Source organism: Trachemys scripta, chromosome 23, assembly GCF_013100865.1.
Source record: "Trachemys scripta elegans isolate TJP31775 chromosome 23, CAS_Tse_1.0, whole genome shotgun sequence".
Taxonomy (NCBI): domain Eukaryota; kingdom Metazoa; phylum Chordata; order Testudines; family Emydidae; genus Trachemys; species Trachemys scripta.
Genome location: NC_048320.1, coordinates 12,197,920 through 12,225,333, shown reverse-complemented (window position 1 = coordinate 12,225,333; position 27,414 = coordinate 12,197,920). Strand labels below are relative to the sequence as shown.

The 27,414-nt window shown below is 47.4% G+C and overlaps 1 protein-coding gene across 2 annotated transcripts in view; it reads left to right on the top strand.

Moving 5' to 3' along the window:
* The first annotated feature begins 901 nt into the window (after positions 1–901).
* Positions 902–27,414, top strand: part of PIP4K2B (phosphatidylinositol-5-phosphate 4-kinase type 2 beta) — a 33,115-nt gene continuing 6,602 nt past the window's right edge. For both annotated transcript variants that reach the window (XM_034756248.1, XM_034756247.1), the window contains exons 1-7: positions 902–1,078; positions 13,206–13,303; positions 15,446–15,542; positions 22,238–22,390; positions 23,017–23,163; positions 24,460–24,498; positions 26,228–26,341. In XM_034756248.1, the coding sequence (XP_034612139.1) occupies positions 902–1,078; positions 13,206–13,303; positions 15,446–15,542; positions 22,238–22,390; positions 23,017–23,163; positions 24,460–24,498; positions 26,228–26,341 (825 nt within the window). The remainder of the gene's footprint in view (positions 1,079–13,205; positions 13,304–15,445; positions 15,543–22,237; positions 22,391–23,016; positions 23,164–24,459; positions 24,499–26,227; positions 26,342–27,414) is intronic.

Here is a 27,414-nt window from a genome sequence, read left to right as displayed (position 1 = left end):
ATTTGGGGGGTGGGAGGGGAAAGAGAGCCTCCCCTGGGGGAAAGTGACATGCTCCCCTCCACGTAGGCTGGAGTGGAAGGAGAGGGGCAGCTCCTAGGTCTCCCCCTTCCAAGGTGGGGATCTTGGAGGGGGAGCTAGGGGGGGGCCCTGGCGCGGCACGTGGGCGATGAGGAGGGAGGAAGCTGCCAAGCGCCACCCCCCATGTGCAGCTGTGCCCCTTTCGCTCGCCCTTTAAGAGTGTGTGTGTGACACAGATAGCAGGCCATTCATAATTCCAGGCGCTTCGCTGCTTATTGGCTACAGCCGGGCGGGGCGGGGCCTGACGCAATACGTCACTCAAATGGGGCGAGACCATCACTGGCGAGAGAAGGAGGGAGGCATTTTTTCCGCCCCCTTTCTCTACCTCGCCCCTTCTCGCGGTTTCCTCATCAGCCCAGCATGTCGGATGTACCCTTAGGGTTTCCTAGGGGAACTCGTCTGGGACTAACCCTGGACCAGCCAGTAGCCCCCCCTCCTTACACTCCTGCTCTCAATACCCCTTGCCAGCGTGGGGGAATGGTACATCCCACTCCCCTCCTCCTCAGGCCTCCGCCATCTTGGCGCCTCCTCAGTGCAGGAGCCGAAGCGGGCTCGGCCGGCTCTAGCGGCTCCTCCTTAGCGGTGGAGCGAACCACTGCAGGGACAGGCAGGAGGGGCAGCTAGCGGGGCGGACGGAACCATTGTGGGGAGAGAGGGAGGAGCGAACGGGCCGGACCGAGCTGGCAGCCGCGGACGGCTCCATCGGGCGGAGGGTGTAGGGGTTCGGGCGGAACCACTGTTTTTGGGGGGAAGGGGGGGTGTAACGGGCCGGGGCGGAACCATGCGGAGGCGCTGCTAGGGAAGGGGGGGGGGCGGATCCGCCATGGCCTCGAACTGCGCGGGGGGCTCGTCGGCGGGGGGCGCCGGGGCGGCGCTGGGGGCCGCGCTCAGCGCCAGCAAGACCAAGACCAAGAAGAAGCACTTCGTGTGCCAGAAGGTGAAGCTGTTCCGGGCCTCGGAGCCGCTGCTCAGCGTCCTCATGTGGGGGGCCAACCACACGGTGAGGCGAGCCCGGGATCGGGGCCCCCATCCCTCCCCCCCCCCGGGGAGGAGACCTCAGCCACCCCGCCCTGGGGGCAGCCCCCCAACTGGGGACATCCCCCCCCTTAGCCTGGGCTCTTCCCGCAGTGCCCCCATGGGGGGGGCAGCTAGGAGGAGACCCTACTATTGGGGTTGGGGGCGTTTCCCCATCCCTCTGAGGGTACCCCCCCTTCCCCAGGACACCCTCATCCCGGGGCTCTCAGCGTCCCTCATCCTGGGGGGGCAGCCCCACGGGGAGGGGATCCCCGGCACCTCCCTGCCTCAGGGATGTCTTCCATCCCTTGGGATCAGGGCTCCCGCCCTGGACACTCCCACCCCATCCCCCTGGGGATACCTGCACCCCAGGACCCCCCCTTTTTCCTTGGGCATCTATGGCTCAGATCCCCTGGCTTTCCTCACCCCCCTCAGGGCTCTGACACCTCGCAGCCCAAGGACAGGCTCCCTGGAACCAGGAGGTCCTGCTTGGGGGGGTAACAACATGGTGGAAAAACCCAGAGGGCCCCCCTCCCGTATCACCCTGGGATCCCCATCCTCTCTGTGAGAGGCCAACTACACAGTGAGATCCTAGGAGACCCTGTGTCTCTGGCCCTCCCATTCGCAAAGATCCTTCTGCCCCTCCACATCCTTCTGTGGGAATCTACCCTCCTGTGGTTAGCCAGAAAGGACTCTTGGGCCCCTCGCCTCTACTCTCACACACATTGGAGAGTCCCTAATGCTAAGAAACCACAGAGCCAGCCTTAGCATCCTCATGGTAGGGTCAGATGCACAATGAGGAGACGCCAGGATCCGGTTCCCATTCATTCTTCCCATGGAAACCCTCACCCCAAACCTTGGAGCCTGTGCTGAATGTTGACAATCTGTGGGCCATGTCCCAGGTGAGGTCCCAGGGCATTGGGGGCCATAGATTTCCCATGGGGATGGAGTGACCCTGACCTCAGGTGGAAGCTGTGGGGGTTGACATGAATATCTGTGAAGCGCTCGGAGCTCCTCACCTGTTGCAGTCTCCTTTGGATCCTGCTTCTGACAGCTTCATGCCTTACTCAGTAAACTTCTTCCCCCAGCTGCTGTGATTGCACCCAAAATCTTGCACCGTTCTCCTCATATACCCAGATGGGATGGATTGGAAATGACTGTCTCATGGCTGTAGCAGATAAACTGCCGTGGGAGCAGTTAAAGATCTGAAATCCATCATCCTAGTAGAATATTCTTCTGATCATGGTGTCAAGTATCAGAAGGGTAGCCGTGTTAGTCTGGATCTGTAAAAAGCGACAGAGTCCTGTGGCACCTTATAGACTAACAGACGTATTGGAGCATAAGCTTTCGTGGGTACCACAGGACTCTGTTGCTTCTGATCATGGAATTCCAGAAACCTCTCTCTTCTCTGGTCCTCACCTCAGATTTAATGTACTCCTTTTCAGGGCTGGGAAAACATTATTCCTTCTCATGGAGTGAAAGGGCCTAAGCTATCCATTCCTGCAGAACTTAATTTGCTGATTATTATTATTTATAAAGCTTTCTAGCTCATATGGTGGTGAAGAACATCTCCCAAATATGACCGGATACATGTTGTCTTCCTGAGTCAAAAGATGCTCAGGGGTTTCTGCTGCTGCTCAGAACTTTGCCAAGAAGCAGTCTAATGAAATTAACAAGACTTCTGTCAGCTTCCTGCCTCCCTTAGAAGCAGTGAAATTAACAAGATTCTTATCAGTTTCACTTGCTGCCTCATAGTCACTGGAGCAGTTGCCACTTGGAACTTCTTGGTGGCCCTGGTCCTTTTTTTATTGGCCCTTGGCTATTATAATGAAACTGCTGCCAGAAACTGCAAAGCTGCATCTTATAGAACCAGAAAAGGGTTTAGAAAAGATCAGTTGTGACCTCCCTCATCCCCACACTGACAAACATCTGTGATTTCCTAATGAATTATTGTCAATTAATTTTGATTTTACTTTGTTGCCACTGGCCTTGTTGCTGAGAAGGCATTTAGGTGAGGTTCAAACAGTTGGAGCCCAGTTCCACCATTGTGTAAAGCAGATCATAGTCTAAATTATTTTTATTGGCTTTACTAATGAGCAGTTGCTCATGCAAGCCTGTGTTTGAGGAGTCCTCAGAATAGGGCATCACAGAGTTATTTGTATATGAGGTGGAATCACTTATGTGCTACAAACAAATGAATTAGGCCAATTCTTTTCATGCAGCAACTGTCTGTAAACAAGGCCTATTGCAAATGAAAAAGAACAGTTGAACCTGTTTTGCGATTGGCCAGCCCTGAACAAATATTGACAGGAAAGCACCTTTTTTACTTTACAATTGGAAAAGAAATCTGCCCAGCTCTTAGGATGACAAATAACAGAAGCTGGAGTGAGGGAAGTGCTTTGAGAGAGTCTTGTCACTGCCCAGCGCATGGATTAGCCCAATTGGGCTTACTGAGAGCTCCTGAAACTAGATAGTGAGGCATATAGTTATGAGTTTTATTGATCACGTCCACTGCCTGTGTATTTATGCCACAGTTCTACCTCAAGTTCCAAAGCCCTGTCCCAGCCTGAACTGGGCATGGTATAATATGTAGGAAGGATTCTCTGCAACCCAGTCAGTCTCTCCTTTGGTTGTTCCAAAGACTTGGTTAGAAATCTGAAGGGATTGTCCCCAGGAAGTTATAGGTCAGGCATGGAGTCCTATTTTCCTATCCAAAGGTATGAAACAGACTTAGTGTTTGAATATACAGTACTAGGTTTGCATCCAAGCACAGCAGTTGTCCAGGATGCCTTACTGGGCACTGGTTGTACTGGTTGGTAAGCTATCTCCGCTTCTGCTGAATCGATCCAGTATGAACAGGAAGCCACGAGCATGGCTGCATGAGTACAGCTGCAAATCTTCTTAATTCCATCCTACGACGCATTGTCTCTCATCTGAAAATGTACCCGAAGCTCCTGCTCATAGGCAAGGCCCTGTAATATGGCAAGCAGAATCTTGGTCTCTGAACCACTGTAGAGGAAATTCTGCAACAACTCCAGATGTTTTGGTTTTTTTTAAAGAGATTTTTATGAAATATAAAAATGAATAATATTGTTCCAGTAGCCCTGTGGCATTTATTTTGCAACTGTGGAATAAAAAAAAAAATAGCTGGAGGTTTGCTTCAGTGGTCAGCAGTGAGAGTGTTAACGGTGTTGGCAATGTCACTGCCATCTGTAGGTTTCAGAGTTAACTGCTTCTTGCGATGAATGAGGTGGGTCACACCTAGGGTGACCAGACAGCAAGTGTGGAAAAATCGGGATAGAGGGTGGGGGGTAATAGGAGCCTATATAAGAGAAAGCCCCAAATATCGGGACTGTCCCTATAAAATCAGGACATCTGGTCACCCTAGTCACACCTCACCACTCCTATTCAGGCTGTGTGCTCTCTAAAGTTTAAGTATATTTTCAGCGTTATCTTTGCAACTATAAGGGCTAGAGACATTTTTTTTTTTTTTTTTTTTAGAAGCTTACATTCTGAAGCTGCAAAGGATGAACTCGGTAGCTATATAATACACGGCCCTATCGGATAAACCCTTTGGGAGTGCCCGAATGTGTTGGTACAATCGTGATTGTGAGGGTTGTGTCAAAAATAGTTGGGCCAAACTGTTCCATGGACAAATCAGACAAACAACCATTTTATGCAATCCGTCTGCTTGTTTTGTAAAGATACACCCTGGGGTCCATTAACTTATTCTGGTAACAGCTAGGCTTCCCTTGGGTTTAAACAGGCTTGCTGGCAGCTGATGCAAATACAGTGCATGGTGGGCAAAAGTAGATGATGTGTCTGGAGATGTTGGTGCATGGAGATTGGGAGTTATTTTTTACACCAGTTCAGGCTATAATTCTCTCTACCACGGTCTGTCTTCATCCATACTGACGGTGCTAAACCACATTTAAATTGAGTGAGTCTGAACTGGTTTTTGATTAACAGAAGTACTGGGAGCATAAGCTTTCGTGGGTAAGAACCTCACTTCTTCAGATGCAAGTCTGAAGTGAGGTTCTTACCCATGAAAGCTTATGCTCCCAGTACTTCTGTTAGTCTCAAAGGTGCCACAGGACCCTCTGTTGCTTTTTACAGATTCAGACTAATACGGCTACCCCTCTGATACTTGGTTTTTGATTGTATTTTGATACTTTGTGGCCCTGTGTAGACAGGACCAACAGTAATGATGGTTGGCAGATGAATCTTTGAACCTGAAAGCTGCAGTGGGGGGAGGAAACTTGTTTTTGCCTCCCTTCCTCCCCCCAGCCCCCAAAAGAAGTGTGAGAAGTTATGCAAATAGGAGAAAGAGAGAGAGCTGGAAAGATTCTGAGTCCCATTTGTGAATGGCTCGTGAGTTGCATTGAAGAATTAAACCATTTTAAAGATGGCGTCCTTTGGAAGCTCGCCACAGATGCTGTTGTCATGACTTTTGGGGGAGATCAGAAGATTTAGGCTTTTCATTGCTGGCTTCACATTTAGTGTCCCTCCTGCACATCACTTCATAGCCTGATTGAAAGTGTTTGTGTAAGGGGTGGAGGAGAGGAACACCAAGACGGGAGGTGAAAATGTTAAATTGTGATGAGATTCTTGGAGGGGATAACTACACTTCATGAAGCAACAGTGTTCTGGGCAAGTGGTGAGACCATAGTTCTCATTGTAAGGTGTTGGCTGTACCAGATGACAGGATTCTAGTGTTTGCCAGTGGTGGTGAGTCTCTCTCCCTGTTTCTACATGTTGAACAGCCATGTCTGTGCAGCTCAAGTTAGCCTTTGTTCAGCGAGATGGTAGCTGTAGATCTGTGGCCTTTGGTGGGAACAAAGGGCTGGTTTCTGATCTGGTGTAAGCGGGTGCACCTCCATTTAAATCTGTATATTCGTGATGCTGTCTGTGTGGGTCTTGCTAATGGCAGCATTCTCTCTTCTTGAATCTCCATTTATTGAATGAAGCACCACCCAATCTCACAGGATTACTGGAATTTTGTGCTCAGCCAGTACACAAGGCAGCTCTTTGGTATTCACTCCAAATAGTAAAACTTGGATTTGCAACATACCGTTGTTTTTGGTGTGCCATGTAAACTCTGGCCACAGAGATGCATCTGCTATATACTGTTTTGAAGTCCACTAAACTGATGCACTCAACCTACCATATGCCAATATTCATCACATCCCTAATGTTGATTGTTTCTTCCCGGGCTGTAATTGACCTTTAGGAAGTGCGGTGTATGGCAACAGGATTGATAACCAGCATCAACGACCTTTGCCATACTGTGACCCCATGTTGCAACAGAATGTATTTTGGAACCTTCTCTTGAGATAATGAGGGGAGAAATAGTCCAGTGGGCTGGATACTGTGAAAATAGAATGAATTATATTGTTAAAATAGAATGGATTAAAGAAATGCTGTATGTTCCTTTAAGCAGGAATAAGGAATGTTGAAATACAGTTGTCAGGAAGAGAAACATTAAGGTATGAAACAATGGGTCCACTTAAGCTAATGGTGGGACATTAACAGGAGATCGGTAATAGTTAGTAAGGAAATAAGTTTACCTGGGGCTAGACATACATATCTATCATTTCTGCTTCCTTTTGTTATCTTTCAGAGTAGCAGCTGTGTTAGTCTGTATCCACAAAAAGAACAGGAGTACTTGTGGCACCTTAGAGACTAACAAATTTATTAGAGCATAAGCTTTCGAGGGCTACTGCCCACTTCTTCGGATGCATATTCAGTAGCCCACGAAAGCTTATGCTTTAATAAATTTGTTGGTCTCTAAGGTGCCACAAGTACTCCTGTTCTTTTTGTTAAGTTCGCGCCCTGTTATCTGTATAAGATAGTTTGAGTCTTGCATGGGGCTCACATTATCTGGGTGTATTAGCAGAGCGCTTTGCTGATAAACAGAGTGGTCTGACAAATTGTGAGTCCTGAGTCTGACTTTGACAATACTGACCACGGTTCTGCTCCTTGCTCTGCCACAGATTGACTTTGTGACCTTTGGTAAGTCACTTAGTCTTTCTGTGCTTTAGTTCTCCGTCTATAATAATAGCACTTACCTGTTTCACAGGGGGCCTGAGAGGATAAATACGTTAAAGATTGTGAGACAGTTACTGTGATTGGGGCCATATAAGGACCTAAAATACATCAGAAAAACTCGACTGGGTGATCTCATGGCCTGCAACCCTAGCAGATTGGGTTGCGATTCCATCACAGCTCACAAGCTATTCAAGATTGGGCCAGATCAGTGGAGATCTCTGAGGTGCTTCAGGAAGGGGTTTGTTCAGTGTCACTAGGAGATGCTTGTCCCTTAATCAAACAATATCCAAGGGTGGTGCTAGGGGCTGTTTTCCTGCAGGAGGTTCCATCTCTGGCATGAGCTGTAGAACCAAAACTTACTGCTAATGGTTACGAAGAGTTCCATGGCATAATCTGTCTAATTAATCACACTTCAGCTCAGAAAAACTATTTTCTCAAACCAACCCACACTTAGGGTTTCAGTTGTGTACAGTATTCTTCTTTACTTTCTGTCCTAAACCATTGCACCGTATTGCGGTCTGCAGCTGAGCGGTTGTATTCTGCTCCAGATGTGGTCAGATCTCAGTGCTGATGGAAGTGATCCCTACGTATATCCTTTACCTACCTCATGAGGTTGTTGTGGCGCTTGATAAATGCTTGCAAAGCAGTTTGTGTTCCCTGGCTGAAAGGCACTAGAAGGGAACAAAGTATTTTTTTATTTTCTGAGCAAATTCCTGCTCTAAAGAATTCTGGGGAATAGACTTGGATACGCCGTCATTTAGATCTTGTTTGTAAACAAATTGCGTTGTCCCATCAATTTACTAATGGTAATTGCCACTTCGAGGCTAGAGTCAGGTTTTGAAATGAAATTCTGCGTTTCCTGTTTATCCTGAGAACAGCTGGCCCTGAACTGCACAGAATATTGATGTCTTATTGAATAAGAAATCACCCTTGCTAATAAGGATGAGTTACCCACTGCAAATAAACCTAGAATCCTATTGATTACTGCTGCCCAAGAAGTCAAGGCACTAAAGAGCACCACAGCTTGCCCTGCCTGTGTATTTACAGAGCAATACGAGCCGTTTTTATTTTATCTTGGACAAAGGAGGAAATTGCATGTCCTAGTTAGTGGTATTGTGCTTGCACTCAGGTGAAACCAGAAGCGTTCGCTCCTTGTTGCGGTGACTTTGCCGTTTGAGACCTCGTCAAATAGTTCGTTCTAAAGTGTGACCTACTGCTAAATTCCGTAATCTGCCCTCTAGATTCTCATGTATCTGGTGGGTTTTGTTTTAAATTGATCATGATGATGACTGGCATGTGTCATCCTATTTAAATCAGAATTCTGGGGAATGGGATCGATGCCAGATTGACTAAACCCCGGCAAAAATGCAACAGGCCAGGTACAGAACGGGCAGAAGCAGCGTATGCCCCTCTTACTGGCACTCCTTTACTGACCAGAGCTGGGGGGGTGGAGTGTCCCATTTGAGTCTTTACTTTGCTATGGTCTTGCCTGGAATGAGAATAGAAAGTCCAATGGCAATTTAAAAAGGCATAATGGGCCCTGTAAAGTGACAATTTATTTTTCAAGACCGCCCAAGAACTGATTTCTTCTAAAAGGTCTTTTTGGTGGGAGGAGATGGGGGGAGGAGAATGATTGGAAACAACTTGTAGAGGGCCAACAGTGTGCCAGGCATTTTACAGACCGGGATGAAGGCATCCCTGCCCTGAGTACTTATGGTCTAGGACGGTAGATAACATGTATTGATGGGATTAGATTAGTCAGCAAATGCACTGACTGAAAGGTGACTCTCAGTGTCTCTTTAGCGAACATAAGAACGGCCATACGGGGTCAGACCAAAGGTCCATCTAGCCCAGTGTCCTGTCTTCTGACAGTGGCCAATGCCAGGTACCCCAGAGGGATGAACAGAACAGGGAATCATCAAGTGATCCATCCCCTGTCGCCCATTCCCAGCTTCTGGCAAACCGGCTAGGGACACCATGCTACGGCCAGCACATCAAATCTATCCCCTTCTCCCTCCACTGGCTTCCCACAGAATATTGAGTCAGGTTCAAAGTCTTGGTTCTCATCTCCATGGCCTGGGCCCAGGGTATCTAAAAGATGGCCTAAAACTCTGAGATAAAAGAGTGTGGCCAATAACGTCACTCCTCTGGCACAAAGGGAGCTTCTACAATAAGGGTAAAGCTCGTCCGTGCAGGAGACAACTTTCTCAGGGGTTGGCCCAACACACTAGAATGGACTGCCCCAGGAGCCAGGGACCATCACAAACCTCGCCACCTTCTGTGCCAAGTGCGCAGTTCTTTGATTTTGCTTTCTCTAACATAAATTCATAGTAACGTGCGTCTGCACACACTCCTCTCCTTGGGGAGCGGATGAAAGAACAGACACGACAGATGTTAGTCACCTTGCTTAATGCACTGTTGGAAAGCACTCCGATACTATGGTGATGAGAGCAGTATAAATACGTACGTACTATAGCATGCCTTTGTAGTTCCACTTTTATTTGGCCAAGATTTAACATCTAGTGTCTCACTCCTCTTAACAGGCCCTTTGGTTGGTCTTTTTGGGGGGGACTTTTAGAGTTCAGTGGCTATTAGCCAGGATGGTCAGGGTGCAAGTCCGTGCTCAAGGTGACCCTAAACCTCTGACTACCAGAAGCTGGGAGTGGAAGACTGGGTGGATCGCTCTATAGTTGCCCTGTTCTAGACACTCCCCCTGAAGCTTTGGTGCAGGCCGCTGCCAGAGACGGGATCTTGGGCAAGATGGACCTTGATCTGACCCAGCAGGTCCGCTCTTATGTTCTTATGACTTGGTGGGGAAAAGATGGATGCACTGAAAACCAGTAGTAATGGTTCTGACTTGAGCTTTCAAAGGCAATGTGAGGCCAATAGGTTTATTTCCTGTCCTTCAAATCCTAAAAAAGGATGTAAAATATGGCAGCTATCTGTTCTAGTAACAAGGTGTGCGGGTTACACTAGTCAAAGGTCTGGGATTTGCTATATTCAATCCTGGAGTGCTGCCAAGAATGAGGGACCAGTGGAGACCTGACATAGTTTCAGAGGCAAATAGCTTGTGAACAGCCAGGACTAAGAACACCTGGTCAGCTCTTTATTCTGTTGATCACTTTGTAAGGTAATGATCCTCTGATGGCCCTGTCATCGCAGGGCAAGTCACTGCCCATGTTCAGTGTGGGATTGTGATACCCTCCTTTCAAGGGAGCTATGAAGCATAAGTAACTCGAGCTTTGAGATCCCTAAAAGGAGCTATAAAAAAATGAGTGGGAGGGGAGTGTTAGCGAGGCACCAGGAGGGTCTTAGGATCTTTAACGTAGACCAGCGTATATGGGGGAAGGTGCTTGGGTTTAAACCTCCAATCCAAAGAGCAATGCTTATAATAATGCAACACCCCAGTAAAGCACCTACCCTCTCAATCCTGGATGTCAAGAGTTCACAGAGGGCAGGTGAAATACCGGTGTCTAAATGTCTGACCACATCGTTCTGATGCCTTTAGAGGTGGTGCCGTGCTACTCACGGTGTGACCGCCTGGCGCTCATGAATGGTTGAGCTGTGCTCCAATGCCTTCCAGAATAAAATCACACCCCAGTAACGGCTAGTGGCTGTTCTCCGCTGACCCTCAACTCCGTGTCCAAAAGCTGGTAGTGGGGTCCAGTGAATGCAGCTGGTTTGGCGAGGAGGCTGCCAGCGAAGGATTTTTTTCCTTGGACGTTGACGCTCTGTCCCGTGGGGCAGGGCGTGCTTTGAATGAGCATTGGAGTAGCCCCGGTGCAAATCACACCTGTCAGTCGAAAGGGCTGTACCAGGTAAAGCCACTGTGGCAGTAGCCAAGACAGACAAAGGTCAGGCTGAAATCTTTTTGCCTCCCATCAGGGAGCACTTCATACATAAATCTTCGCCATCTCCAAACTCTCTTTTCCTCTCAGCCATTGGCTTTGGATACCTCTGTGGCTCTGAAGAGCACTGTAATGTTGCCTTTGGCGCTCTTTCCGAGATCTGTTCTAGAACAGGCAGATTATGGCTTGCCAGCGCTCACCATGGCGCAGGATAAAAAAGGGCTGAAAATGGGTATGTCTCAGGAGAGGCGATTTAGTAGTTCCCTCCTACTAGGCAGGATAACTTGGAAGCTGCAAGCAGCACCTTTTATTAATGCAGAATTGAGGGTCTGCCACACCTCCCATCTGGGCCATCTCCTTTCACTTTGCACTTCTACATACAGCCCTCGGTATCTGCCTTGTCCGGGATCAGGCTTTCAGGAAATGCAGTGAGAGTATCCGTCTCTTCGCTCCATTGCAATTTACAAATGATAGGCAGCGTGTAACATTATTTATTCATTCATCTGTACGGTACAACAAAGCACTTTATGTAAGTGGGTACCATCCCCTGATGCTGCTACAGAGTAAATACTGGGCAGTGCTTTAAAGAGCTTCTGCTTTCAAATTTTAACCAGACAATGGCCCTTTTACTTTCCTCCCTCGTTGCTGATTCCCAGGGTTTTTCTCTTTAATAATTCTCTTTTCCCTTGGTAACACACCTGATTTTGCAGTGAAAATGCAGTCCAGTGTTTGATCCCCCAGTTCGTTATGTGCATTTCTTTCATGGGCAACAATGGGAACAGAAACAACAATACAGACTAACACGGCTACCCCCTGATACTTGACACAATGGGAACAGAGATGTGAAAAATACTTGTCTGTTCAGTGATTGTGTGCTAAGATATTAGAATAGTTTAGATAATCCCCTGGCCATCTCTCTAGTGCCTTCCATCAGCAGATCTCCATGTTCTTTGCAAACGATGAATTAAACCTTGCAGTCTCCCCAAGAGGTAGAGATATATCACCCCCATTTTACACATGGGGAAACTGAGGCACCCTGAAGTTAAGTGACTTATCTGAAAGAGTCAGGATCAGAACCCAGGTCTTCTGACTCCCAGCCCACTGCTTTAACTACAAGGGCAGGCTGCATCTCTTCAAGTATTACTGGATTGTTGCAGGCACATTTTGAAATAACAATGGTAATTGAATTGCGGTGGAATTACTTTGTAAATCCACTGTGTTAATACCAGATCAGTGAGTTGGGACTGATGTGGCCACCGTCTCTTCCAAATTAACGAATAACGATTGGACTTGTCGTAGTCTGAGCAAACTTTGGGGTTTAGGTAAAGCTGAAATGGGGGGCATTGCTTAGCGAGCCATGCTTGCGAAGAATCCTTCAATGCGTCACTGAGGACAGTCACGCTTTGATATTTCTTATCACGTTGGTTCATTTAGCATATTATAGCCACATTTAGCCCCCCCCCCCCCCCCCCGTTGTTTTACTACAGGCTGTTTCAGTCCCTGGTGCAACAGACTGAATGTTCATACATGGCTTTCTCCAAAGTCGCTGTTCTGCAGTGTGGCAGCTGAATACCCAATCGCCTGTTTCCAGATATTCCTGTGGTTGCCACACATGAACAGAGAACAACAGAGAGCCAATGGAGTGATTCATTCTTTGGGGGAGTGTGGGATAAGAACTACAAGAGACAGCCAAGGAAGGAGCTGGTATCGCTGAGACAGCTGTATTGGCTAGAGAGAAGCAGTCCAGAACCTCCGCCACTGTCTAACCCATTATTTAGAACAGTGAGAACTAGTTAGTTATGGAGTTTGTTACCAGTGCGGCTTTTGACCTAAAGAGAGAGGAGTGTAAAAATAGAAAATCTGAGTGATGCCTCGCAGGACATGGTTAAATCTTCGTTCTCGAATCCTATCATGGGCGATCAATAGAAGGTTAACAAATTGTAGCTGCCTTTGAATAATGCAGAGCAGAGGTTGGCTGGAAACGCACTTGCCACGTCATTGTATAATGCCCTTTTAAACTTGAAACCACAGCACTTTCCAAGATCTGTTCACCGCAGAAATATGCTATAAAAGTTGAATGAATTGTATCACTTCCAAATCCGTTTCTAGCAAGTATTCAACAACATCCATAGGTTTCCGGGGTCACCAGTAAACCCACTGATAATGACAGGATCATGATTCAAGTTTGAGTCTTGTTGGTTTTCCTTTCTCTTACAGATCAATGAGCTAAGCAATGTCCCTGTCCCTGTCATGTTAATGCCGGATGACTTTAAAGCCTACAGTAAGATTAAGGTGGACAATCATCTTTTCAACAAGTAAGTAGGTGTGGTTTCACCTCCCCCACCCCTCGCTGTTCATTGTCTGTAAAGAGCTTCTGCTCTCCCTGAGGATTGGCAGGGACCAGTTCAGATGTTTCCATGTGGAGAGGATGTGGCATGATTTGAAATATGCTCACCTATGTGACATGCCAAACCTGCGAAGCGGGGAAGTGGGTATTCTGACTGTCAGTGCCATGCTGGCTTGTGGTTTGGCCTTGGTCACTCACTTGGTGATGCAGAGGTGCAGTCAGTGCTGTGATAAAGAAAAGCTATCGTTGTAATCACAGAGGGGTAGTTGCTGGATTGGGTTGAATTTGTTTTAATGCTCGTGGAGGGCTGTTAATCCAACACCCCAAGGCTGACGTTCTCTCTCCTCCTCCCACCCTGCCTGACCTGTCTGCCTCAAACCTGCCCCAGACACTACCTCTAGGAGAGTATGTGTGGGGGGTTCATTCTGCACGACCCCTTGGGTTCTTTGCCTCTCTGCTGAGGTTGCTGACAAGGGAGCCAGTTGCTCTGGGGGGCTTTGTGATGTGGACTCTTGTCCATGGGAACTGGACGGAGACCACCAAAGATTCTGTGTCTGGAAGTGCTCCGAACCAATAGATGTAACTGATATCGGGAGTGGCAATATGTTACCTGGCTCTGAGCCTCCCGTGATGCCTCAATTGAGGGAGCGGGATGTGCAAGAGAATCTTGCATTATGCATTAAGAGGAGCAAGACTGGAGCAGATTCATCCACTCTCCTTTGTCTCCTGACCATTAACCACTTGCCAGTAACTGACCATCTCCTTACCTTGCTTTTTAAGTCCCCAAGATCTGTTCTGAAACTAGAGGACTGGTTTCCCCAGCTTTTCATCTTAAACAGTCGCAATGTATTACAGGGTACATCTGCCCAAATTAGCCTCCGGGGACCAACTGGTTTCTCTAGACACATCTCGATCTGTACTTACTCACACTGTGCCCTTGAACAAGTCATTCCACAACTCCACGCTTCAATTCCCTTACCTGCAGAATGGTGAAAACGATGCACGCAGCTTCTAAAGCATTGAGAACAGAAGTGCATTGTGCTGTTGATTGGAAGTGCCACAATACAGTTGGGAATGTGGACTCTGAGCTTTTGTGTGAGACTTTTTTTTTTTTTTTTGGCCTTTGAATACAATCCTACTATGTTTTTCGATTAGGCTTTCATAATCATAGAATCATAGGACTGGAAGGGACCTCGAGAGGTCATCTAGTCCAGACCCCTGCACTCATGACAGGACTAAGTATTATCTAGACCGTCCCTGACAGGTGTTTGTCTAACCTGCTCTTAAAAATCTCCAATGATGGAGATTCCACAACCTCCCCAGGCAATTTATTCCAGTGCTTAACCACCCTGACAGTTCGGAAGTTTTTCCTAATGTCCAACCTAAACCTCCCTTGCTGCAATGTAAGTCCATTGCTTCTTGTCCTATCCTCAGAGGTTAAGAAGAACAATTCTTCTCCCTCCTCCTTGTAGCAACCCTTTATGTACTTGAAAACTGTTACCATGTCCCCTCTCAGTCTTCTCTTCTCCAGACTAAACAAACCCAATTTTTTCAATCTTCCCTCTTAGGTCATTTTTGTTGCTCTTCTCTGGACTTTCTCCAATTTGTCCACATCTTTCCTGAAATGTGGCACCCAGAACCGGCCACAATAGTCCAGTTGAGGCCTAATCAGCGCGGAGTAGAGCAGATAATAATGATTGATAAAAGCACACATCATTGTGAATTTACACAGTCCTTCGCAACCATGTAAGACATACACCCTCTCCCAAAGAGCTTGCAAACTAAGGACCAGATCCTGAAAACACTTACCTACATTAGTAACTTTTCATGAGTTATTATTTATTATATGTATTATCATAGTGCCTAAAACCTACAGAGTTGAATATGACCAGTTGCATAGTACAGGTAAGTGTTTGCAGAATGAGACTATTAGGGAACACGCAGAACAATAATTCAGGAAAACACAAAGCTGAGAATGGAGGAGAAATGAGTAATTGAAACACTTCCGGGGCTAGTGGTGAAGTAGTAGGAGCTTAGAGCGGGAAAATAGCTTTGAAAATTGTACTACAGAGTTTGCTGTGCCTGAGTAACGTCTTGCTGTCTGTCCTAGGGAAAACTTGCCAAGTCGTTTTAAATTTAAGGAGTACTGCCCCATGGTGTTCCGAAACCTCCGCGAAAGATTTGGGATTGACGATCAAGATTATCAGGTACGGGGGAAAAAAAACACTTGTGGAGATCGCAAGAGTTTAGATATTTGCAGCGTTTGGTTTTGCAGGTTTCTGAAAGCGCCGCAGTGGAAAGGAGGCGTGTCCCGTTTGCAGGTTTGGGGGCCTCTTCAACAAAGTGGCTGCGCTGAGTAATTGTTTTTCTACTAGGGTTTTATCAAGATGCTCTGTGTTTGGGACCTGTCCTAACAGCACAGCTGTGACCGTTCAGACCTGTCTGAGATGTGGGGGCAGGGAGGGGAACGGCCCATTGTGTCCTGCAGTTTGGCTTAAATCCAGTTGTCAGAGTGGTTGCAACTCACTGGGATGTAATGGAGTCTCCCTTCTTATTTGTAGTTTTTAGCTCTAAAGAGGTAGCAGATACTTAACAGGCAGGGAGATAAGAGGCCACTTAAATTAGATAAAACAGATTGAAAAAGGGAAGGCTTTGATTGCAGCCTGACCTTTAGCAGTATGAATGTCAGGTAATTAAAACATCTTATCTGTGCAGCTGTGTGGATAACTGTTGGCATCGTGCCAGCAATGGTCGTCTGATGTGTATCTACCTATTCTTTGAAACCTGCAGCACTGGAACAATGTATTGATTAAGCCTGATAGTTGAGTGTGTTTTCGTGCATATGATCTCCTTGTAAAAATCCTCTCTCCCCCAGCGCTTCACCCACTTAATGTTTTCTGGCATCCTGGCCCTATTTTTCAGAAGGATCATCACAATTCTCTCTAATTCTGTCTGTTCTCACCCACCCTCCTCCGGCGAGTTTCGAGGCTAGTGTAATGAGATTTGTTTTCTCACCCCAGCCAGCATTGGAAGCAAAGGTGCAATTGCTGCTATTATTCCTCCGGATGACAGCGCAGGGCTCATCAGGAGGGGGATTGTGAGCTACTCAGTCCAGTTTCTAGTCTCCTACTTCAGGGGCCCGGAGGGAAACATATGTCAGTAAAACGCACACTTGGTGCTGCTCTGATCCATTGTTGCCGGCATCACCAAGAGATCACGCGTTGAACGGGCCATGGAAATGGAATAGCCCTGTAGAATGGATCGGTCCAGATTTGAGTTGATATATTGCCCGTGGGCATCCTGGTGGAGGTCTGAGCTGCTTGTATTGTAGCTGTCCTTAGTCCTTCAGTCTTCAGAGCTGTCAATCCAGCACCTTTCCTTAGCCTTACATCGGTTAATTTGTTTAAAGGTTTTCCCAGTTATTTTTCTATTGTAAGAGTCAGGTCTCAGTTTCTACAGCAAGGTAGCTTCATGTCCTGTAAGCCTTATTAGGAGCGTGTTGAGAAGAGAGACCGAGTGGTTACTGCATGAGACTAGGAGCCAGGGGAGCATGCGTTCTGCTTGTCACTCTGCTACTGTCTTGCTGTGTGACCCTGGGCTTGTCACTTAACCCCCCGCCTTAATTTCTTCACCTGCAGAATGAGGTCTGTGGAGCACACAGATCTCTGGATGAAAAAGGCTGTGGAAGCGCAATTCCCTCCTCTTAGGAGCATGATGCGGCTCTTGATGAACTTTATTTTGAGGGCTTTTTCTGTAACTATATTTCAGTAGAAGCCTCTTTCCCGATACCCTTCCCCCCACCTGTTAGACTCCCTTCTAGTCTGCTGCCTTATTGCACACCCAGTCAGAATGGACACACACAGGATGTTTTCACAGCGCAGAGCAGATTGCCTATGGCAGAAGCAACAGTTTTCTTTGCTTCTCTTCTGCAATAGACTGTTCATCACAGTGAGAAATAAACAGTGGCTGCAGTTCCGTGGCCACATTTCACACGGCTAGCTCTTGTGACAGCCCCTCTGCCGCTTTGGAGATGGAGCAGAGGTGACTATAAAGAGTGATCCTGTTGGAGGATCAGGAGGGTGTGTGTGTGTGTGTGTGTACACATGCACGCACATGTACAAGGAGCACACTGGATACTTCACAGCTACAGCTGAATGATTAACTCTGCTGCACACACAATCTCCACTGGAAGTTGCTTGTGATGGAAAATTCCTTTCATCTTCTCTCCTGGACATTGTGTTTTTTCCGGTTCACGTGCTTTCTTGAGTTTTGGCCCTTGGGAGAGTAGACTGGGACTTAGGAGATCGACGTTCTATTTCTGGTTCTGCCGTTGGCCTGCTGGGTGACCTTGGGCAAGTCACCTCACTGCCCTGTGCCTCAGTTTCCCCATCTTTAAAATGGTGGGGTAATGATACTATCCTCCTTTGCTAAAGCACTTTAAGAACATCAGAGTGGCCACACTGGGTCAGACCAATGGTCCATCTAGCCCAGTATCCTCTCTTTCGACAGTGGCTGGTGCCAGATGCTTCAGAGGGAATGAGCGGAACAGGTTAATTATTGCATGATCCATTTCCCCCGTCACCCAGTCCCAGCGTCTGGCAGTTGGAGGTTTAGGGACACCCGAAGTTTGGAGCTTTGAGATTCACTGATGAAAAGTGCTCTACAGTAGACGCTTGTTTGCAGCAGCTGGGAAGAGCAACCGCCGCTTACGAGCAACATTTCCCCTGGGAACGTTTTCCCTACTGCGAATTGTCGACACTCCCCATAACAGCAAGAGTCGTTTAGGAGTGACACAGCAAAAGGCATTGATATGTCGTTACTAATGAGCACCTAGTGTATCGGTTACACTTGGTTCCATCACAAATAAGGAATTTCTCTAACAAGGTGCTGTTGGGTATTTTTCATAACTTCTTATTTACTATGATAAGCTCTAAAAAGGCTTGCAACAGAAACCTTTCCCCACACCCTGTGCCCCCACTCTGCTCGCACTTCATCTCTTGCCTGCACATTGGTATGAGAAGCAATGGAGTCAGGAGCAAAAGGCAGGTCTCCTGCACTCAAATCTCCGCTCTGCCACAGATTCACCATGTGAACAGGAATTCTTATGTACATCTTAGTTTCCCCATTGATAAAAATGCGGATATTCTCAAACCACCCAATGAAATCCCTCAATGTTGGTAAGGAATTTTGAGATCATCCAGTGAAAAGCAGAATATGTGTAAAGTGTCCAGGAATCCTTGGCTACTGGTATTACAAAACCAAGTGGAAAAAATTGTGCTAAGGTCGTTGATGTTGCTTTTTAAATACTAAAGATGGCAATACCCTAGTGCGTGTCTGCGCGCTCATACTGGGCACGACTGCGTGTTGTCGTACTGCTAACGGAGCCACGTCAGCTGCAGTGTTTGGGGGCTGTGTGCTCGGAGCAGGAGGATCAGAGTTCTCTCCCTGAAGTCACTGTGAAGGTCTGAGTGGCTGTGATGTACGGCCTAGTGATGGGGGTCAATAGGAGACCATTGATTTGTTACAGTATCATTGGAATCTCAATGACATCTGGAGAGAACCCACATAAGCCAGTCACTAGAGATGACTAGTCCCTCCTTTCAATGGTATGGTCTACGCCAGCCTTTATTTTTTTTCCCTCCTGCTGTCAGACATTCTCTTTACAGTGATTGCCTTGTACTGGCAGAGGAAGTGCCGCTGTCGCCCAGCCCGTTGGCATGATTTCATGCCAGGCTTTAGTCAGATCTTGAGGCGGACGGTTAGACAAAGCTATCCTAACTCTAGCTGAGGTGTAGCGGGTTGGCTGTAAGAAAGAACTGTGTGGGTGTTGGTTTCACACAATTCAACGTGCCTCTCACATCTGTTTATGTGAAAGTTGTTAGCTGCTTTCTCTCTGTCGTTATTTTTGTCCTCTGGCTAATCTGCCTTAGCATGTTTTTACGTAGTCTAGATGCTCTTTTCTTAGGTTACGCTGTATTACTCAGAATCGCTTCCTATCTGGGAACGCCATTATTGCGTCCCTTTCCTCTCTTGCCTAATCTGTCATTTATGTAGTGCCTGTCACTCTGCAAGAACCATTTCTCCCATCTCTGGGGTGGGACAGTGTCAGCTGTTTAACAGCACTCCGTTGGACTGAGGCTGTGTAGGACAGGAAGTAAAGAATGCTGCATTCAGCAGAAATTTCAGTGGCGTTCCAGGCAGGTAGAATGTAATTATTTGAGTGGGAATTTGGCCAGGAAGCTATAGTTTATCATCCCTACTCTATGGGGGAGAGAGACTAAAGTAAATCGGAGCGTCACGACAGGATCTCTAAATGACCACACATGGTCAGGATTTCTGCTTCCTGTCTCCTCTAAAAGAAGGGAAGTCGGTTTGATGGTGGCAACTGCTCGCGTTTTGAGATGATGCGTGTTAGCCCACACAGCACCTCCTAAGCTGCAAATGTCAGCGAGAAGCAATTCCCCCATGTCCCTCTCCCTCCCCCCACCCCCGCTTTCCCTGATGGTTTCTAGGCCATTGGCAGGACGTGAGTTTTTCCCCTTCTGCATTAAAGTGAGGTGCATTTAAATGCTTCCTTCTCAAATGAAAACTCCCTCCTCAGCTTATTTTTTAGTTTGCAACTGGAAACCCCCCTAGTTCGCAGCAGGCTCTGTTTGCCTACATGGCCCATGCTCCGCAGGCACAGAAAAGCACGCTCCCTCTGCTGGTACGCTTTCAGAAAGCTCCGTGAATGGAGAAGAGAGAGAGATGTGGTGGTGATGTCTGTAACCGGGATCCAGAAAAGCACACGGACGTTTGGCGACGTCGCGTCCTTCATCCTGATGGGCATTTCGAAGCACACGCACAGGTGTAAGGGTTAGCTTGTGTGGGTAGATATAAGGAAATAGCAACATCAAATGGAATGCTTCAGAGTCTAGTAAAATGATGATGTTGCTCATCTCCATAAAAGAATGTCCAGGGCTGCGGAGGGAAGGAAAAGAGTTGAACTTTAAAAGCGGAAGGGTGGCCTTGTAGCTAAGAGAGAGATCAGAATTCAGTTCCTGGTTTTGCTACAGAATCTCTGTTGGACCTTGGGCAAGTCACTTCATCGCTCTGCGCCTGAACTGCCCAGCTTGTGAAATGGGGAAGGACAATCCCTTCCCACTCCAAGTATCAAGTTCTGTGGGTCTTGTACAGTCTCTTGCTGTGTGTGTATGTGTGTGTGTGTGTGTGTGTGTGTGTGTGTGTGCAGCGCCCAGCACGTACACATGGTATGATGATAGAAGCGGGAAAGGTGCAAACCAGGTGTTCTTGCAGAGCAGTTGCAGCAAGGGGAGGCTGCAGTAATGGGTCACAGCAAAGTGACAAACGCTTGTTATGTTAGTTCGTTACGGTTTGAGGAGGATGTCGGTCTGACAGCTTAGACCAAATACTCAGCTACAGGTGTGCAGCGAAGAGGGCTGGGGAAAGAACAGAAGCTGACAATCAGTTCCCTGCCAAAGTTGCTTAGACTGCAAGTTCTTTGGGGCAAGGGCTGTCTCTTTTTGTGTTGGTTCAGTGCCTCGCAGGATGGGGCTTAGGCCTTTAAGGTGCTACCACAATATTAAATCATCGTAATAAAGACACCAAAGAAGCTTTTTCTAAAAAGGTTTGACTACACTAGACTTCTAAAAATGTCCCACTGGTGCAGTAGTGGTGAAAGTGCTAATGTAGACCATCCACATTTTGACCACCACATCTTATAACCCTGCTTTCCGTGTATAGATGACATGATGATTAAAACTCTGGCAGCCACCAGAACACTGGCTGTCTCAGAGCTGTCCCCCACCTCAGCTATCACCAGCAAAACTGGACTAAGATCACAATGGCGGGTAGGGAAAACAGTCTAGAATAGATAGATACGTCTTCTGTGGCGACTACGTAAATTGCAGTTGCCACATTTCTAGCACTCCACTGTATTGTCTTTCATCAGGACTTGAGGCTATTTATTAAGTGGTCTGGTCAGAGGACGAAACAACTTAATTGCAGCCTTGTCTTAGAACATTATTGTCACGGATTATTCTACTCGGCAGTTCCGTTTGGGTTTTCCAGTCTTGCTGTGAGGATGGAGAGAAGCGGCCGCATCTTGTTCCGAAGGGTGGGGACAGGAATATAAAGGAGAGCTCCTCTTGCGTGTTGGAAGAACAATCGGTATTTCTGTTCTCTGGGCCCTTTGGTCAAACTCTCAAGAACAAGAATAGCCGAGAACGGCTTTTGGTTCCAAGGTGACCTGCCGAGGATTTCTAAGCAGTTAGGCTTGCGCCAGTTGTTGCTGCTTTACGATGGATCAAGAAAGAGGGACCTTTTTAAAAATTCCTTTATTCCTACTTGTTTTTATACTCTGGACGGATCAGGAATGTCCAATCTGGCCGTCCTTGGTTTTGCTGGAGAAACTTGAAGGAGTCTCTGCCCATGTGTGTTGTGAGCCCTTGCATCATCACTGAAGGGATGAGAGATGATGAATATTTAGTGAAGACTTCCTTGCTTCAAAATGTGTGTTAATCACTGGCATTAAATGTGTGTTAACAAATTGATGGGCAAGGTTTTTAAAGATGGAGGCCTAAAATCAGGGTGCTGGATCCCAGATCTAGGCACCCAAATAAGTGGTCTGGCCTTGAAAAGCGATGAGCATCTAACAGCTCCCATTATTTGTATTACCGTAGAGTCTAGACGGTCCAGTCACGGACCAGAATATTAAGTACTAAGTGCCGAGGTGCTGTACAAACGCAGACTAAAAAGGCAGTCCCGTTGAAATCTGTTTATCCTGGTGAGAAGATAGAGAACTGCTGGACCTGTTGAGCTGATGCCTTGGCTTTAAAAGGGGGGGCCTGCAGCTCGTTACCCTCTCCTCTGATAAAATCACACCTCTTCTCTCCCCCTTCAGAACTCCGTAACACGAAGCGCCCCCGTGAACAGCGACAGCCAAGGTCGATGCGGGGCCCGTTTCCTGACCACCTACGACAGGAGGTTTGTCATTAAGGCAGTGTCGAGCGAAGACGTAGCGGAGATGCACAACATACTAAAGAAGTACCATCAGGTACGGTGAGTCTAGAACCCTGAGGAGAGGGTGGCGGATAACGCCTTAGGGGCATGGCTGATGCATTGCGGTGGGAGCCTGATGAGTTGAGACTAGTCCTTGGATTCAAGTGGAACGGCCATAGCTTCAGCTACAGCGCGTGGGAACTTTTGCGCGGGGGAGGTTGTATGGCTAGAAACTGGACGTTGCCAGTGGCTCCAGGTTGTCTTCTGTTCTTTTGGGAGCACAATGGGATTTTTAACTTCACCTCTCCCCCAAAGGCCTGGCCCTCCTAACAGTATAAAGATCCCTGCTCTGCAGGCTTGCCAATGCTCGAAAGCTATAAACCGAGACCTCTTCCTAAGGTTCCACGTTGGATTAGAAAAGCTTTCCAGATGGAGAAGGAGGGGAAAATGCTATTTTGCAGAGGGGAAAAACGTAATCCGGATCAGCTGCCGTGCATAGAAATGGCTGCTCCATTCTGCTGTGTTTTAATGTGTCCTTTTGCCTCCCTTGAGCAGAGATATAGGATGGCCATTAAAAAGCCCCATTCTCAGTTTTAGCTAGACGCTTCGCTTCTCTTTGACATTGTGCACTACCGGAGACCTGTAGTGTGACTTCCTCTTTTTCCCTCCTCACCCTTTCAGTTTATAGTGGAATGCCATGGGAACACCCTTCTCCCCCAGTTCCTAGGCATGTACAGACTCACCGTGGACGGAGTGGAAACCTACATGGTAGTCACCAGGAACGTATTTAGTCACAGGCTGACTGTGCATCGGAAGTATGATCTGAAGGTAAGGGTTTGAAAGCGGCCAGTCCATACATGGTCAGTGCCTCCCCCTGTATAGGAGCCCCTTCCTGTTTCTTTATGGAGTGTTCTTAAATTGTTTTTCACACTAGATCAACAAGGTCCTGACTTTCTTTTTTGCTGAAGGACTTTGTCAAGCTTTGGTGGACCTGGATGGGGACACCTCTTGAGGCTGAAACATGAGTGGCATCTGTGCCAGCCCCTAGTTGAAGAGGGAAGAGATACTGAATAAGTCCCATAACTCAGATCCAGGACCTTCCTATTCTGCTAAAGCTTGACAGTCCTTCAGGTCCAGCAGTGCAGCAGGGACCTGGTACTGCTAATATTGAGGTTCCCTTTATAAAATAAATAAGAGTAGAAAAGGGCAGACACAAGGTATTCTGGCTTTGCAGTTCACTTTCAAAGAGCCTATTGGTCCATTTCTGTAGCTGCTGAAGCTAGGAAGTTCTAGGCACAATGTGTTTTATCTCCTACAGCTTGTGGCCAAGACGGGATTACCTTAAGGGCCAAACAACACTGAACCAAAGTATTCACTTCCCTTTTGTTCGCATGTCACTTGGGTTCATTGTGTTTCTTTTCATCCTGCCTTGTCTGCACTGGGAGAGATGCATATCATTGAGCTAAAATCCCCTTCTTCATAGTGTAGCGGGTGAGCTGCATTTCATAAAGCAAAGGTTGGAAGCTTTTTGCAGCTGTGTAGTTCCTGGAGGTGCTAATGCAGAGAGGAACCATTGTGGTCCATTGTCGTGGACGTGAGAAAGTTGAGCCTTGAAAGTGTGGAAGCACAAGTCTGCCTCAGGGGTTTTTATCATTGACTTCAATTGGAGGCAGGATTTCATCCGCACTGTTCAAAGCGTGGGTCGTAGTGAGAGACGGGTTCATGTAGGGATTCAGGTATTGGGCCATCTAGCCCAGATTCCGGTCTCCTATAATAGCCAGGACCAGATGATTCAGAGGAAGGTGCAGGTCTCTCTCCTCTCCATCAGGTATCTTTTTAAAATCAGGGCAACACATTGCATTGCTCAAATTACCGGATGTAGTAGAGAGAGACTGCGAACGAGGGAAAAGGGAACGCAGTCTCCAATCAGCTCAGACCATTGTCTGACGCCTTTCTATTGTGTGTTTAAAATCTATTTTGGTGAGGTTCCCTCTTCATCGGGAGCAAAGCAGCATTTAAAAAAATAAACGGAGTCTTGTACATTTACCCCTAGCGACGGTCAATTTAAATTCTGCCGATGGCTGCTCATGGTGAATTATGTCCAACTTCTTTTGTTCTTATCAGGGCTCAACAGTCTCCAGGGAAGCGAGTGACAAAGAAAAGGTAAGAATGATTCTGCTACTTTGCCTGTCCAGGAACAACATTTAGTTCCCTGTGGTGCTTACCGGGAGTCTAGGCAGCTAATTGTGTCTCCGTACCAAAGGGTTAACGAACAGTGAAACCTGGTGACAAGCTAAACTGCTGGGTTCAGTAGAACGCTCCCCTTGTCTGTACCGAATTCCCCATTATAGCAACTGTGTGTTAAGCCACTGCACAACCTTTTGGGGACTAAAGTATTCACAAAAAAGCAGAGGGCTTTCCTGACAGTCTAGGTGTGGTACAACCTGGTCCCCTTGTTTGCCGGGCTACTGGCGCTGCCAGAGGAGGTACCTAATAATAACTTCACATAGGCACTTCCGAAAACGTACCCTAAGTCCCACTGAAAGTCAGTGTGACGGAGGCTCTTCCAGAAATGTTGCCCATTAATGCCCACAGCATGCCAGGTATCTCGCAGACTAATCTGAAGCCAAAGGGCCAGATTGGGAGTTAGACACCGAACTGGGATAGGCACTTTGGTAAATCCCACTAAGCACTTACCTACATCTTTACGTGTCTAAATCCCTTTGTAAATCTAGTCCAGATTCCCTTCTCTGAAGAGTTTCCAACCTAAGGCTCCAGTCCTGCAAACCCCGGTGCCCATGCTTAACGTTACTGCCATAAATAGTACTAGTGAAATCAACAGACCTACTCATGGTAGTAACCTGAAGCACATGCATAAGGCTTTGCAGTAGGTGTAGTCCAGGGGGATGAGACAGAACAAACAGCAAAGCCACTTAGTAGAGCTGAGCACACCTTGATAAGGCCACACTTCTTTTGTTTCAATTTTTTGGAGCTGTCATGATGCTCTAAGGAGCAGCACTTCACTCCCGCAGGAAGGCTGGATTGGTTGCTGACAGGGTCTTTGAGTGGAGAAATTGGAGGGATCCTGGAAGGTTTCCTCTCCCAAAAAGTTACAGATCTCTCGCACAAGCCCTAGAGAATTCCCTTTTCATAATTAAATCTCCAATACCTGGGCATAATCTAACCCCACTTTACAATTGCCCCGTTGTGCCTGGTTATGTGGGGTTACTCCCGAACTATGATTTCTTGTCTTGCATGGCTTTGTCTGACACCACATAATATTTCTATAAATTGCCATGGATTGCCATGCTATTCTAAGGATGAAAGCATGCAATTCCCAGCTGTACATGCAAAGGGTTTGTGAAACTTAATTTCTTTAATATCCATGAGAAGCACTTACATTGCAGAAACACTCGGTCCCCACTACAAAGTCCTCAAAATGCAGTGGATTGATTTTCATGTAATGGCTGGGGGAGGGGAGCACTTGTCTCAAGATTTTCTAATCTGAAAACAACCACATGGATTTTCCTTCTAGTTGTGGGGTTGGCTAGCCCCTCCCGGGCTGAGACTGTTTATCGAGCTTTCAGCCTGAAGCAACTATTTTTGGCAGCCTTTGAAATGAGCTGCTATCGGTATCTCTGTTGCCGCCTCCTCCCCCAGCTGGAGCCAAGCAAACGGACTTGCTGATAAATGCAGGTGTTTTGCTCCATGCCATTTGCAGGCGTATGGGAATGAGCGAATCTCTTTGCTTTAGAAGATTGAGTCAATGCAGCTGCCTCTGTTCCCGTTGCCATGTTGATCCAGTTAATATTTTGCAAAAGAATGAAACCACCAATAGCTGTGGCCTTTGGCATTAGGCTCAGGACACTTAACGCAATCCTCTCTCCCGTAGGCCAAGGATTTGCCAACGTTCAAAGACAACGACTTCTTGAACGAAGGCCAGAAGCTCCACGTTGGAGAAGAGAGTAAAAAGCACTTCCTCGAAAAGCTAAAGCGGGACGTGGAGGTAGAATTGAAATGGGGTTCAGATTGTTGCCATGAACAGGACTCCGACAGCTGGGCTTTGTGACCCCACAGTCCTGTCCGTCTCCCCTCCTCCCCCACACCCTCTCGGCCAAATGGTACAGTAGGTATCCGTCCTCTATTGCAATTGCTATGGAGGAGACTGGAAATGACGAGGAAGAACAGGGCAGAGAGAATCTCTTGTCTTCTCCCAGTCGGAATGCATCAGAAAACACCTTAGTGAATACATGGGGTGCTGTAGGAATACTCCTCTGACCTAGTAGCCCAAGGCCGGTGGTTCAGCTATTTTGTTATCCTGTCTCTCACGGTGTCCAACACTAGGTGGGCCTCTTGGCTCATACACAAACGCACACAGAGTTGGGGCGATGCTGTATCAAACGCTGGCCGCCTGCTGGATGCAAATGTTTCAGCAACCTCTCTGGAGTTCCACCTTAGAAGGCCCCACTGGCTGATTCCCCGTTGGCTAGCTGGCTTGGCTCTACCCGCTGTTACATCTTTTCTGTCATGATCCTCTCCCCATCCTGATGTTTTCTTCCTTCCTTTCTAAACTGGCAACACCCCTCCGTCCCTCCGGCTCGCTATAGGTAACCAAGCGCCTGTATCACACATTGCAAACATTTGGACTGATTTCCTGCCAGATGGAAGCAAGTGCAGCATCTCTCTCCTGAGTGATGAGACTGACTGTATTTGATCTCTGGCTTTCAGATGGCCCTGAACAGACACAGCCGGCCACTCCCGGTGCTGCCGTCCTTTGATCAAACGCACTGTGATGGTCACTGGCTGTCTCTGCTTAGAATGCAGAGGTGTTTTCTCCTCTCCATGTTGATGATGCAGCCAGTTGGTTTTATTGCAGTTGGGTATCTTGATGGGATCACGTTTATATAGAGACACTGCTAACACCCTTCTCCAGCTGCATAGCACTTCTATAACCCCTTTCCAGGCAAGGCCCTCAAACCAACGAAGCGTTAAGCATTCACAACCAAGCTAGAGATGGTCAGAGCAGGGGACTGAGAGTCAGGATTCCTGGGTTCTGTTCCCAGCCCTACTGCCAGCCAA